The sequence below is a fragment of the Cygnus olor genome, chromosome 6 (genome assembly GCF_009769625.2).
Source record: "Cygnus olor isolate bCygOlo1 chromosome 6, bCygOlo1.pri.v2, whole genome shotgun sequence".
Lineage (NCBI taxonomy): Eukaryota > Metazoa > Chordata > Aves > Anseriformes > Anatidae > Cygnus > Cygnus olor.
Genome location: NC_049174.1, coordinates 1,136,888 through 1,149,716, shown reverse-complemented (window position 1 = coordinate 1,149,716; position 12,829 = coordinate 1,136,888). Strand labels below are relative to the sequence as shown.

Sequence of the window (12,829 nt, the reverse complement as noted above, 5' to 3'; positions counted from 1 at the left end):
AAATGTCAGTAAGGTTTTGTTTTGCTAACTCAATGAAGGTTATGCTGTTTTTTTTTTGTCTGACTGAGTGTAAGAGTGAGCGGATGTGTCATTAAGGTCTTGTCTACACCAGAGAAACCACCGTGCTAAGAGCAGCACATTTCCCTGGGCGCCTGTTGCCACTGTTCGCTCAAGGGCTGCAAATGTTTAATGTACACAGCTGAAGGCCACTTGGGCTGTAATTTCCTCCCTGCTAAATAGCTGTGTTGCCTTGGCTGGCCGAGTGCCTGCACAGACACCTCTGATGAATCTTGGCTCAGCTGCTCTCCAGGCACATCCGCATCCAGGTGCTGGCACTCAGCACAGCTCCCCACTTTAGACCTTGGTGGTCAGTGGGAGCTGATGTTGCAGCACGGCCAAGCCTGACCAGTGCTGGCTTCTGCTCTGGTGGGCGACTGTGCAGCTTTGGTAAGGGTCACCTCAGTTCAGAGGTCTGGGCGCTGCCTAGAAACAAAACTGAGTAGCATTAAACAATGAGTTTTCTTTAATAAATAGCTGAAATCAGCCACAACTGTCTCCTTGGTAAAGATACAAAAACGATTCATTTTTCCTCCAGAAAACAGGAGGGAAATGCATAGCATTTCATTGACCCCACTCTTCTGGACAGAGTCTAAAGCAAATTAAATGCTGGCAGCTGGAAAAGTTTACAAAATGACATAAGTTTTAAATCACTCCCGAAGGAATAGTCTAAGCATATTTTTAAGAATGGGAAACTCTTCCCAGCCTTTCCTTTCCTGCGGGCCTTGAAAGTATCAAGTTTGAACCGCTGACTCCACCTTCTGTCTAGGTCAGGATTATATCTGTGAACTGTATGAAATAAAATGTTCTTCGACTTTGACTGAGGAATAGCATTAATCTGCCTGCCAAATGAAATTTCAGTACAGTATCTGAAATTTCTTGTTCTTGGGAATGCTCTGTAAAAACACAGTCATTAGCTTTAACCGCATGCTAATGTATTTGATTAATGAGAGAAGTCTCTATTAATTAGCTGGGCATTCTTCTGATGACTGTTTTTTCAGGAAGATGTTGTGGGGTAACATTTACAAGGTATGGATTGTTATAATATTGTCTTGCTTAAATTTTGTGTGTCTTGGTCACTACTTGTATGACTCAAGAGAAGCTAAATTATGAGGGTGAGTCAGCCATGCATCCACTGACTTGATAAATAAATAAATTCTGGCATGTTGGTTTGGTTTGACCTGTATATCCTGTATTGATTTTCTTACATGCGACCTAAGAAGGAGAAAAGAGTGTTTGTGTTTCTTTATGATGTGGAAATGCAAGGCTGAAAACAAAGTGTGTTTTTCCTGCTTGTCTTTCCCATGGGAAATATGAGGTCTGTCGAACTTGTTCTTGCTGGAGGATGGTAATGATAGGAGAACAAGGCGATTACAGCATCAAAAGCAATTGGAGTCAGAACAGCTGAGAAGAGAAATAGCATTTTACGCTGGTGGTTTAATGTGCTGGGGACCAAAGCGTGTCCCCATTGGGGTTGGATTTACAATGCAGAGTAACTGCAGAACTGGCCACTGGGATATCCCCAGCAATGTTGTCTTGTGGACATCTTGAGCATGCAAAACAAAACTCTTAAAATCCTCTGAATGCTAGAGTGACCCTTCTGACTTCAAGGCACGCTTGTGCTTATATGTGGGCACACAGTAGAAAGGAGAAGCAGGAAAGCACTGCCTGGGTCTTAGCAGGTGGGTAGCTGATAGCAAGTGGGGATATGTGCTCAGGTATTTCTTTTCCTTCCCCCAGAACGCCATGGTGTCTGTCAAAGAGCTATGTGGGCTCCCGCCCATCGCGAGCCTGAAGCAGTGCATCCTGACCCTGTCCTCGCGGCTTGTGAGCAGCGAGAACATGCCCTCCGTTACCCTCTGCATGAAGGACGCGTTTCCTTACCTAGAGCCTCTGGGGACCATGCCCGACGTGCAGAAAAAGGTCCTGGCTGCATATGACCTGGTAGGTGCTTCCCACTGCTACCTGTGGCCTTCCCCAAGGCTGTGAAAATGGCAGACTGTTTGCTGGCTTTCACGCACCTTGAAGTTTCTGTTAAGTGAACGGAGCTCTTCAAATGATTTAAGCTATGCAAAATTGACCTTTTATTGTCCAAACTGCCACACTGGGCTTTTTGTTGTTTATTTTTTTCTTTAAACACAGTTGTGACTAGCACAGGTTGGCACTTGTGGAGGGATTTTGTTTATAAAAATAGCAGCCATTCAGCATTACCCAGTGGCTGTTTGTTGTTGTCCTTGAGAAGGCACAAGATTTGTGCGTTTCCCTTTGCTTCCCTCCACTCAGCAGAGGGCAAGGCCATCAGACAGGGAGGCGCAGTGTGGGAGTACCCAGGCAAAGCTGAGCCATCCCCCTCCTGACACCTTTCTGCAGCACTGTAAGTAATGCCTGTGTCCCTGCTAAACCAAGTAAATGTCACTGTTGGAGAGAACACAGTTGCAAGAGAAATTTTAAAATGCCGACTGTTTTGTGGGAGGAAGGAAAGGGCAATATGGTACAGCAATAGTTGTGAAATATAAAGAGATGAGCTAAAATAAGTTGAGGCAAATGCTGCTGGTCAGCCTTGTGTGCTGAGCACATATATCACAGCCACTTGTGACTGAGTATCAGCTGCATGCGACTTAGAGCAGCAGTAGTTGCTCTCACATTGTGCCTCTCAGGTTATTAGACTGCCCCATGACTTCCCATCCTTAGTAGTTGATCCGCATCAACTGGTAGAAAGCTGTATAGTTCTGTGACACATGACTTAAATATTACACTGTGGCAACTAGACTAAATCACAACGCGTGTTCAGTGTACCAGCAGTTATTTCCACATCTTGCATTTGTAAGGAATGAAATGGCAAGTACCTTTGGGGACATCAAATTGCTTCCAGAGACGCTGAAGTGCTGCAAAGAGTGATTGCATCTTTGACCAGCTATTCTGTGTGCCAAATGCCAAATGCTCTCCTCTCCATCTCAGTTTTTGCTGCTATAACATACTCTGCAAGAGAAAATGAGCTGGGAGGAGGGGGGGGGAGGGGAGACACTGATGTAATTAAAAGACATACTAAAATACTCTGAAAAAACTTTGTGTTCCTTCCGGGTAGTTTATCTTACTTGGAGGTAATAAAGTTGTGGTAATAAAATACCAGCTGTACCAATACCAGAAGGAGGATTTGGAAGACCAGTCAACTGCCATGTTTTAGATTTTACTTTTTTGTATGGAGTTGTTACATGGTGTGATGTTTGTTTGAAAGAGCAAATACCACAAAGCTAGGACATTTTTCCATATTTGGAGGCCTGGTTATGGAGATTTAACAAAATGAATGTGCCACCTCTTAACTTTGTAATTACGTACTGAAGAGTTTACATGGGACATTTCAAGGCCTCCTTGTGCTTTATAAAAAGCTTTTTAGTTTTAAATAGGTGAAAGGCCTCTTTCGGATGCAGATAAAAACACTTTTACAACTGCTGTTAGATGGTTGCTTTCACATGTGTCTCTGATGGAGGAAGATGTACCTCTAATGTCAGGATACAGCACAAGGGCTTTAAGATTAGAGTGAAGAGAAAGAGAAGGGAATTCTTCTATGCCTGTGTAAAGGCTGATATGAGATGCAATCCTGGTTAATGAGAACATATTACTTTAAAATATTGTTATTCATGTTGTCTGGCTTGGCCTGCATCTTATTTTTCTAAAACTATTTGGTTCTGAAAAAGCAAAAGCCAGATTTAATGAGTGTTTTTGCTTTACCTTGGATATTTTCTTTTTCAGACAATGTCAGCAGCAGAAGATTGAAATCTATTTTGTCTTCCATGTATTTAAAAAAAATGAAGTTGCTATCAGTCTTAACATTGAGAAAGGACTCTTGCTATGGTATTTGTAGTGACTTGTTATAATCCAGGGTGTATTTCTCTAGTAAGGAAATTGCTGTGATGAAGCTTTTCATGGTCAGTTTGAGAGAGATGTTAAATCAGGCAGGCAGCATGAGATTCAGCTGGCTTGGTGAGCGTGAGCTAGAGCACATCAGGGAGCGTTGAGGAAGATGTGGGGACAGAAAGAGAAAGGAGGAGTTTAACAGAAACGAGGATTTTTTTTGTGCTTTTGTTATCCAGGAAGAAATGCTTGGTAGCAGTGCGAATGAGAGCACAAAGATGTTGGTAGAAAGCAATATAAAATATTTTAGGTATGGTTAAAACAAACAAACGAAGAGGATCTACTATAATTTGGCCTTTTAAGTTGTTGATAAGCATGGCTTCAAGGAACTGGATCTACAATTGCTTGCATGTCTTAAACTCCCCAAAATGTCTGTTCAACTCAAAGCACGTTTTGGGTGAATAGGCCTGAAAGTAATTTCAAATACATTTAATAGAAAGTATTGATGTTGGCCTCTCTCTTGTATGAATGGTTGTACTTAATTTCTGTTACAGTACGATGGAGAAAAGTTTGCCCCTAAATCTCGCAGTGGAAAGCTGCCGGCTGCAGGTGTGCCTTGCTCAGAGGTCTGAGGGACAAGTAGCTTGGGGCTGGCAACTATCCCTCCCTGCCTCAGAAAGCATCACACATTTGAAACACTTGAAAGAGTCTGCTCTGAAAGTCATCTCTGATAAAACAGCCCTAACATGCTGAATTTTTCCCCCTACTGGAAATTGCCAACTGACCATATCTTTTTTCTTTTTTTTTTTTTTCCCAAAGAAAATACAAACTCTGTCAGTGTGTTTAATGGGGCATGGGCAGTTCTGACAGCCTGGGCAAATGGAGGTGCAACTACTCAGAGACCTGCCACAGCCATCCTGAAAACAATTAGCTGTCTGTTCCCTTGTGTTCAGCCTTTGTCAGCAGTCGATAGACAAAGATTGTTTTGTGCAGTTTGTTTTTTTTTCCTGGGTAATTAGTTTTACCATTGTGTTCTGCCTTAAATATTTTCTTTTCAGAGAGGCCCTATTAGAATAAAATTTCATGTGCTTTGTTTAGGGAACTGAAATGATTTTTTCAAGGCTCTATTTTTTGTTTTTATGGTTACATTGCAGCAGTTTTGTGGAACTCAGCTACTGCTGTGTCTCGTGGAGGAGGCTTCAGTGATGATACCGGGTTGTAAGGGAGTTTCTGCAGAGAACAGGGAATGGAAGCACTTGAAAATAAGATGGAACATGGGCAATACACAGAAAACATTCTTGAAAAATATGTGAACTACCAGAAACATGGTTTAGAACAGTTTATTTCAACTTACATACAGTTTTGGTTATTATCATACATAGCATAACATGTAATGAATTGATTCCAGTGCTGTCATCCATTCCCACATACATCCAAGGATAGTGCATCATGCCATCTGCAGAGCTGCTCTTCAGACCTTTCCCCTCCACCAGGAAAGGACTCTTCTCCTTTGGCTCCACATCACCTGTGGCCAGGCATTGGAAGAAGCTCGCTCAGGTGGGGGCAGCACGTGGGGTGCACCTTATAACCTGCCAAACTGGTGCCGGTATTCAGTGATCATGCTGGTGGGGGGAACAAAAAGAAAAAAGGAGCTGTCAGTGTGAAGAAAAGGGATGGGGCCCAGCTGCACGTGACAGATGGCAGAATTATTCACTGCAAACACTTATCCTATGAAGTTAGAATTTTTTTGGTCGAGATTTTTTCATGGACAGATTGTGGTTTCTTATCACAGTATATTCATTTGCTGATGCAAGCATGTGTGAACTCAGGGACACTTGTGCAGTTTGCTTTTCGGTTATTGGTTCAGCATTATTTTTCCTCTGAGATGAAATGATTGAATCATTTGAAAATCAAAAGTAACAAACAAGTGATAATAAATGTTTGTTGTTACCTATTCTTCTGGCTCTTGTGCACGTAGAATTTTTTCTAGAAAAATTAAGGCCTCTTTACAGGAACTGATTGTGATTATTTTGTAACAGGTAAGGAAGGGTAGCACGTCTGTTGGTACAGTTGAGGGAAAGCAAGTTGGAGTTAACCTCTCAGCTAATGTAGAGATTTTGTGGGGATTTTTGAGAATCAAAATAGTATCTGTCACACTGTTGTAGACACCAAGGTATTTAATGACAGTCGTATTTTGACACAGGGATTGGTCCATGCACGCTAGCAGAAGTCTGCAGAGGTGTGTGTAGAGAGGACCTGCTCTTCTGTCTGCTTTTCTTTCAGATTCAGTCCTTGTCTCGATGCAGGCGTGACAGTTATTTATTCCCAGGGAGGAAGCCCATTTTCCCAGTTTATGTAAATACAAAATGACTAAATAGATCTTTGGTGAGCCTTTCCACTGAAATCCGTATTTCAGCTGGGACAATGTCATCCCCAAAGGGCCATTTTTCACGATTCTCTGAACAGCTGAAAACAAGGGATATTGCAGAGCATAATGCTCACTGCCAAGAAAGTGTCATAACGCACTGACGTCAAACACAGTCCGGTACATGGACATTGAATTCATAGCTGTCTTAAAGAGCTTTCTATCCAAAATTGGATATAGACTGGGAAAGCAATTATCCTTTTCCTTTCTCCTTTTCTTGTAATTCTCTCTCTTTTCCCACCACTCTCTCAATTTTTCTCTGAGAGCCACATCAATTAGACCCTTCTAAAATAGGAAAATGGTCAGATCAGAACTTTTCTTACAGAATGAGATTCCAGTTGGGTGCTTTAGATGGCCTGTTTTAGCACAAGCATGTTGAAAGCTGCCCCCTTCCCCTGTTCCTCCACTGTTTCTGTTGTTTTGTAGAGAACTGGTATTCATGCACCAGGTCACATTCTGCAATGCTCTGACACCATATTTCCCCAGAAATACTTGGAAGCAAAACCATAAAATTAGAGCTTAAAGTGAATTTTCTTCAGTTCCTTTTGCAGTTTGTGTGGCTAAGGTGTTTCAGAGATTTCCAACTAATGTAACCATCCCTGATAACTGTTCCTCTTACTGAGCTGTTGCAGGTAAAGGCTCAGATACAGAAAACTGGCTTGGAGGGCACTGGGACACCGGTGGCCAGCATTCCTTCCCATGTCCTGGCACCATGGGGACATCCTCTTAACAAGACTTGCTGGCACGTGATTAATTGTCTGGCAGTTTCATGTCCCAAATGTCTGCAAGAAATGCTTGATGCTAAAGAGAGAATCCTGCTGAAATTTTCATGAGCTCAGTTTGCACTTCAGATGTTTTTCCAGTTGGTTGTGTTTCTGTAGCTTTTTTCTTTTACTTTTGGTAGCAATAGAAGCGTGATATGGTACTCCTTACCAAGACAAAACTCTTCATTGCCTAAAGCAGGCATAAGAGACTGGGACAACAGCAAAGAGGAGACACCTCAGAGGGAAGCTCCTATTGGATTTTTTTTTTTTAATTTGATGTTTTGTTGGTTTCTGTTCTAAACTTTGGAATATTTATGAGAAGATTCTTTGAACTGTCCTTTCTGTATCATTTATCTTCCCAGCAGGAGCAGTACTTTAATTTGCCACCAGAGGCTTTTCTTGTCATGTCCTTTTTTTTTTTTTTTTTGTGGTGAGACTGCTGTGTTAATTTCCTCTCCCCTTTTAAATTTGTAGAATAGTTTCTAGTAGAAGGAAGAAATTGGTTTCTAGCACAGGAGTTCATTAAAGTAAAAAATAACAACATTTTTGTTCTTTTTGTACTAATCCTGTGATTAAACTGTCTTTAGTACATACAAGAAATAAGTCCGTTAATTTCTTGTGAGTTAAAAAATGACATCTTTAGTGTTAAAAATATTTTATATTTCGCTTATTTATCTTTGTATTAACACTTAACAGGTATGACAAAGTTAAATATAATTCCTTCTGCAAATGTGATTTTAAAGTTGATATTGCAGATTATGTTTGGACACTTAAATAAGCCAGGTCATTTATGTTTTAAGCTTGTGGTCTGTTCCACCTCTTGGTTCTCATGCACTGTCTGTTAGGGAGCTCCTGGGTTTGGGCCAGCTCCTGCTTCCCGTGCTGTTGTGAGAAACCTGCATGATTGTAACAGGGTGCTTCAGGTGGATTGAGATGAATTAAGTTTAAGCTTCTTGTTTTCGGCGTTTCATAAGAACATTACAATTAGAAGAGCTAACTTGCAGAAAAAAGCTAACACATGCAGATGAGGGTTTGTATTCCTCATCCCCATTAGCTCGTTAAACGTGACACCTACTTCAGGGATCTGTGCCATGTGCATCCTCTGTCAGGCTGAACAACCCCTTCTTTGCTGTGCAGTGCGAGAGCATTTCTTGCGCTGCAGCCCCTACAGTAGAGTCAGCACCTCCGGGACGTGCGCAGTCCTGGTGGCCCTGCACCATGGAGATGTGGCAGGGTTCCTGATGGAGGAGCAGGGCCATCCTTTGCTCCTGGAGGGCTTTGCCTCCAGTGCAGCTGCCAAGCACAGAAGCACACTCTCTGTGGGTCCCCTGTCCATCAGGAGGCAGAGCCCGGTTCTAAAACGAGTGGGATCCCAAATGGCATTGAGATGTGCGCCAAATAGTGGTCAGAGGATCCCAAATGGCATTGAGGTGCACAGTAAATAGCAGTCAGACCAAGTGGTGACTCAGGGTGTGCAACTTGCTCCCCAAGTTTCGTGGTAATGTGGATGCTGAGTGAGTTCTGTTCTCGTGCCTATATAGGATAGCTTGAGTAAAGCTTCTGTTTTTATGCTCTTCCCTTCTGCGTCTGTTTTAAAGTCTGTTAAAGGTAGTTTTTCCCATTCACCCTATTCCTCGTGCTTACTTTAATAGGTGTACGCTGCTGGTCAGCAAAGTAGTTTTATAAGTCCCTATAACAGAATCAGGTTTTTGTGTGGCTTCACTCTTATTTTTGTCCTTTTTTTCCTTGTAGTTATTTTAAACACATCACTCTCAAAATTAATCTTTCCAACATGGGAAACAGGAACTGTCCTAGCTCCAAGTGGATCCAGATATAGCATCCATTCTCTAAAGGCTGCTTTTCGGTACGTGTTTCTGTGTGGTTAATCCCTTGAAAATCAGTGTCTGGGAGGTGACACTGGTGGATCACGAGTTTTCTGAGGGACTAGGACACCTCCTGTTTTTTGAAAGCCTCTCACCAAACCAAGTTGCCGTTTGGGAGCTGACATTAAAAAGCAGCCTGATGGGTTCCAGGCAGAAGACTGGGACTTAACTGCCTGGAGAGCGCCACTCAGCAGCAGCCTTAGCAGAGTGAAGGTGTATGGAAATTCAGGCTGCAAAGAGTGCTCATTCTTCGCATCTGAGACGTGTTGCTGGATTTCATAATATTGCTGGCAAGACTGGGCTTGAAAATCTGGGACTGTTGTGTGATTCATGGGGTTACCTTCCCAGAAGAAAATCTCACAGCCCTCCCTATTGTGTTTAGAGCTTCTGGTTCTTGTCTTGGCACCACAATAAAAGTAGGTGACATCCACAAGCAGGGCTTTGGATTTGATGCCAACTGGAAAATCTGGGAGTATTCAGACTGGGAGATGGTGAAGTCATTTGAGAACCAGTGCCAAAAAAAACACACCAACCCTGTGTATCTAGAAGCCGTATCACAGGGACTGTGTGCTGGAGCTGTTGACATGATCAGAGCCATGGTAGCTGCATCTCCCAGGGGTTGATAGTAGGGCCCAAGTGGAGATGCCTATAGACAGCGTGCTGCATCCCTGGACAGCATCCTCTGCTGCAGCTGGGAAACCTGCTGAAACTGCTGTCTGCTCTCCAGTGTCCAGCACGAGGGGACACAGCCTCAGCTGGTCAGCTGGCACCCCGTCACCTGCTTTCACCTGTGCGAGGCTGAGTAGTGACCAACTGTTAGCATTAACTCCAGTAAGCAGTTACCAGTAACAGCTTCTTAGCTGGTTCTTACAGTGCTAACTTAGTAAATATCCCCTAAGGGATATTTACCTTGCATGTAAGTGAAAACATACGAGGGGAAGGGGAAGGGAGTAGATTTTTAATTCGTGTTTGACTGTTTTTTGAAGGTTGTATTAGTTGTGTTCCCAGGATTTGAAGAACATCTACTGTGACAGGATTAAAGAAACAAACAAAACAAAACAAAACAAAACAGCCCCGTGATATAATTTTATTCTTGGAAAGCAGTTACTTGCCTGTTGTACTCTTACCTGTATGAATCCATCTCTGATTCTTCAGAGTGAACATCCTTTCTTCATCCACACCAACTTGTCATTGCAATCGTTAACAGTGGAGCTAGGAAGTGTGATCTCAGGCCAGCTAAAAATGTGCACCTGATTCTTGTTGGGATCAGAGTCTGGCCTGTAATGCAGAAGTACTGGGTCCTGCGTGCAGTGTCACACCTGGGAAAGACACCATAGGCCTGCCAAAGTCTTGTACCATAGTACACCCAGGATGTGTTATTTCTACCTAATGCATGCGTCCTAAAGAAACCTCTGAGAACAAATATCCAGTGGTGAAATAAAGGCATCATTTAACCCCAGATACTGAGCCACGAGACTCTGAAATAACTCTCTGGATTTATCATGGGACAAAAGCAGCTTATTTTTGTCAAGAGTGCTGCTGTGTGAGAAGATAGGAGCAGGTTAAATTCTGCTGTATGATCTGGTTTTAATTGTTCTTGCTGAGGGGAGAGCAACGAGACTTTGATGTCAGCATCAAAGGAGTGGAGGGCTGCTCTACCTGCTCTGCAGTAAAGGAAAATCGACATCCTGTTGCTACTTCTCTCTTAAAAGCAAAAGTAATACCTTCATGTTTGATAATCCAAAGACAACTGCACCAGAAACTCCTGGGAATGAGTCCAGTAGTTGGAAGAAGACGTGGTCAAACTCATTTGTACCAAATTGCATGTAAAACTCATGATTCTCAAACTTTTTTTTTTTGTGTGTGTGGCATAAACGTGACTCTCGTAAATCAAGTTTTGTACTTTGGAAATCTGAGCACATGACAGCCAGGCACTTTGGCTCCATGGGTCAGCTTCCCAGTGCTGCTGTATGGTCAGCGCAAGCATAGGCCCATGCCCCGGCGGTGGGTAGGCCCCAGGGGTGATGGGGATGTGAGGCATGGCGGAGCCATCAGTGCCGGGCCGGACAGGGTGGCAGGGGAGCTGCCTGCAGACACCATGTCTGCATGCTGCGAGACCACATTCAGCCTCTGCCTGCCTCTGTAGTGACTTGCTGGTGGGGGGGTTCTTGCTCACTGTACTGTTCAGACCAACTGCAGAACTTTCAGCTGGCAGCCGAACAGCTCCTTCAACACAAAATGACTACATGCTGCAGCATGGAAAAGCCAGAGGCTGGGTAGAAATTGTCATTTCTTTCTAGATGTCAAGCAAAAATATCAAAGAGAAAAAATCAACATGATGCACGAACAAGCAAGTATTAAAGAGTGAAAGGCAAACGATACTAGCTAAAGTAATTTACGTCTCAGGTATATCCACCAGCCATCTTCTGTTGAAAAATAATTTTACACTCTATAGATGTGTCAGACCTTTTTCTTTCTGTCTGTGAATCTGGTAATGGATTTTATTTTTTTCATGTTCTTGTTTATGTCAAAGTAAAGGCATAGGTGTTTTTTATTAAATTAAGCCTATCTTAATAGCTTTGATTAGTGACAGAGATGGCAGAAGCAGCAAAATTTGGATCTGAATTTCTCCAGAATTTGGAAGTTTGGGTGTGACGTGTGGAAATGTCTCCTCCCTTGTATCTAATTAAAACTATAAGAAATGCTAATATGCAAGTGTTAGCTTAGTACTTTTATACTGTCTTCCACCAAAATTGTTGCAATTGACTGGTTGTGTTTTCATACTTAGTACACTTGAAAGTAGGAATGTTTTTAACAGTTGTAACATTTTGGCAAAGCTTTCAGATGGTGGCTTCTGTAATTTCAGGATGTAAAATTAGGCAGTATTCAGTTTGCTTCATTTCTAATTGGCACCTCTTTCATGCTGCCTGGATTTGATTGAGTTTTGCAATGTAGGTCCCAGGAGAGTGAGATTATTCTCAGACATAGTTTGCTATACAGCATGTTCTTTCCTTCTGTAACAGATGTATGTGCCGCCTTCTGCAATTTCACAGACTATAGCATTGAAACAATTTGTTTGTTTGTCTGGGCTTCTGCAGGGCTTTGGGAGGATTGTTAACAGCAAAGGAGAAAAGCAGTTGCAAGAAGGGAGACTCAGGAAACTTGTCCCATAATGGGTATTTTGTCTGTGTTTCTCTTAATGGCGTACTCTAGGAAGCCGCATAGATATGGGTATCTCTGAAACTTGTGAGCATTCTTGGTGAAACTACCTGCATTTTTTTTTTTTTTTTTTTTACCCTTTTAAACTTCAGCAGCAGTGTTGAGATGCTGAAAGCTATAGGATTTAGATTAGAATTTCTCCAAAGGGAACCTCAAGAAACACTGAAGCTTTTTGAACTACCAAAGTGCATAAAGATGCGCACAGGCTTAAATATCTTTTGAAATCAGTTCTATTCATGGCTTGGTAACATTTTTGGTAGCAACTTATGTTGAGCACTGTATTTATTTCTCCTTGCATTTCAAGAAAAGTACTGATTACGAAGGGCTTGGTTTCACATAGAATGAGCGATGTTTGTCTACTAACTCTGCTTTCTCCTGAAATCACTTCACATTATTTACAGTGGTGTCTCACTGATGTAAAACAGCTGTTCTTTGATTTCTGGAACAAAGATCTTCTGAGCAACTGTCACTTAGCCTGATGTAGATCTAGGGGACCTGATATGAAGCAATGACCCAATCGTTATAGTGCTGTTTGCAGAACAGAGCTCTTCTTGAGTTTTACCCTTCTTCTACCTTTCTGTGGATGAGATGTTGCAGGAAACCATAGTAATGAAGTTGTTTTTTGTTTA

General features: G+C 42.3%; 1 protein-coding gene across 3 annotated transcripts in view; it reads left to right on the top strand.

The window, feature by feature from the left end:
- The window catches only part of PLCL1 (phospholipase C like 1 (inactive)), a 197,954-nt gene that overhangs the window by 158,126 nt on the left and 26,999 nt on the right, over positions 1-12,829 (top strand). For 2 of the 3 annotated variants that reach the window (XM_040560732.1, XM_040560733.1), the window contains exon 3: positions 1,798-2,001. In XM_040560732.1, coding sequence (XP_040416666.1) covers positions 1,798-2,001 — 204 coding nt within the window. Of the gene's footprint in view, positions 1-1,797; positions 2,002-5,317; positions 5,885-12,829 lie in introns of those variants that run through there. The other variant, XM_040560734.1, reaches the window with a different exon arrangement.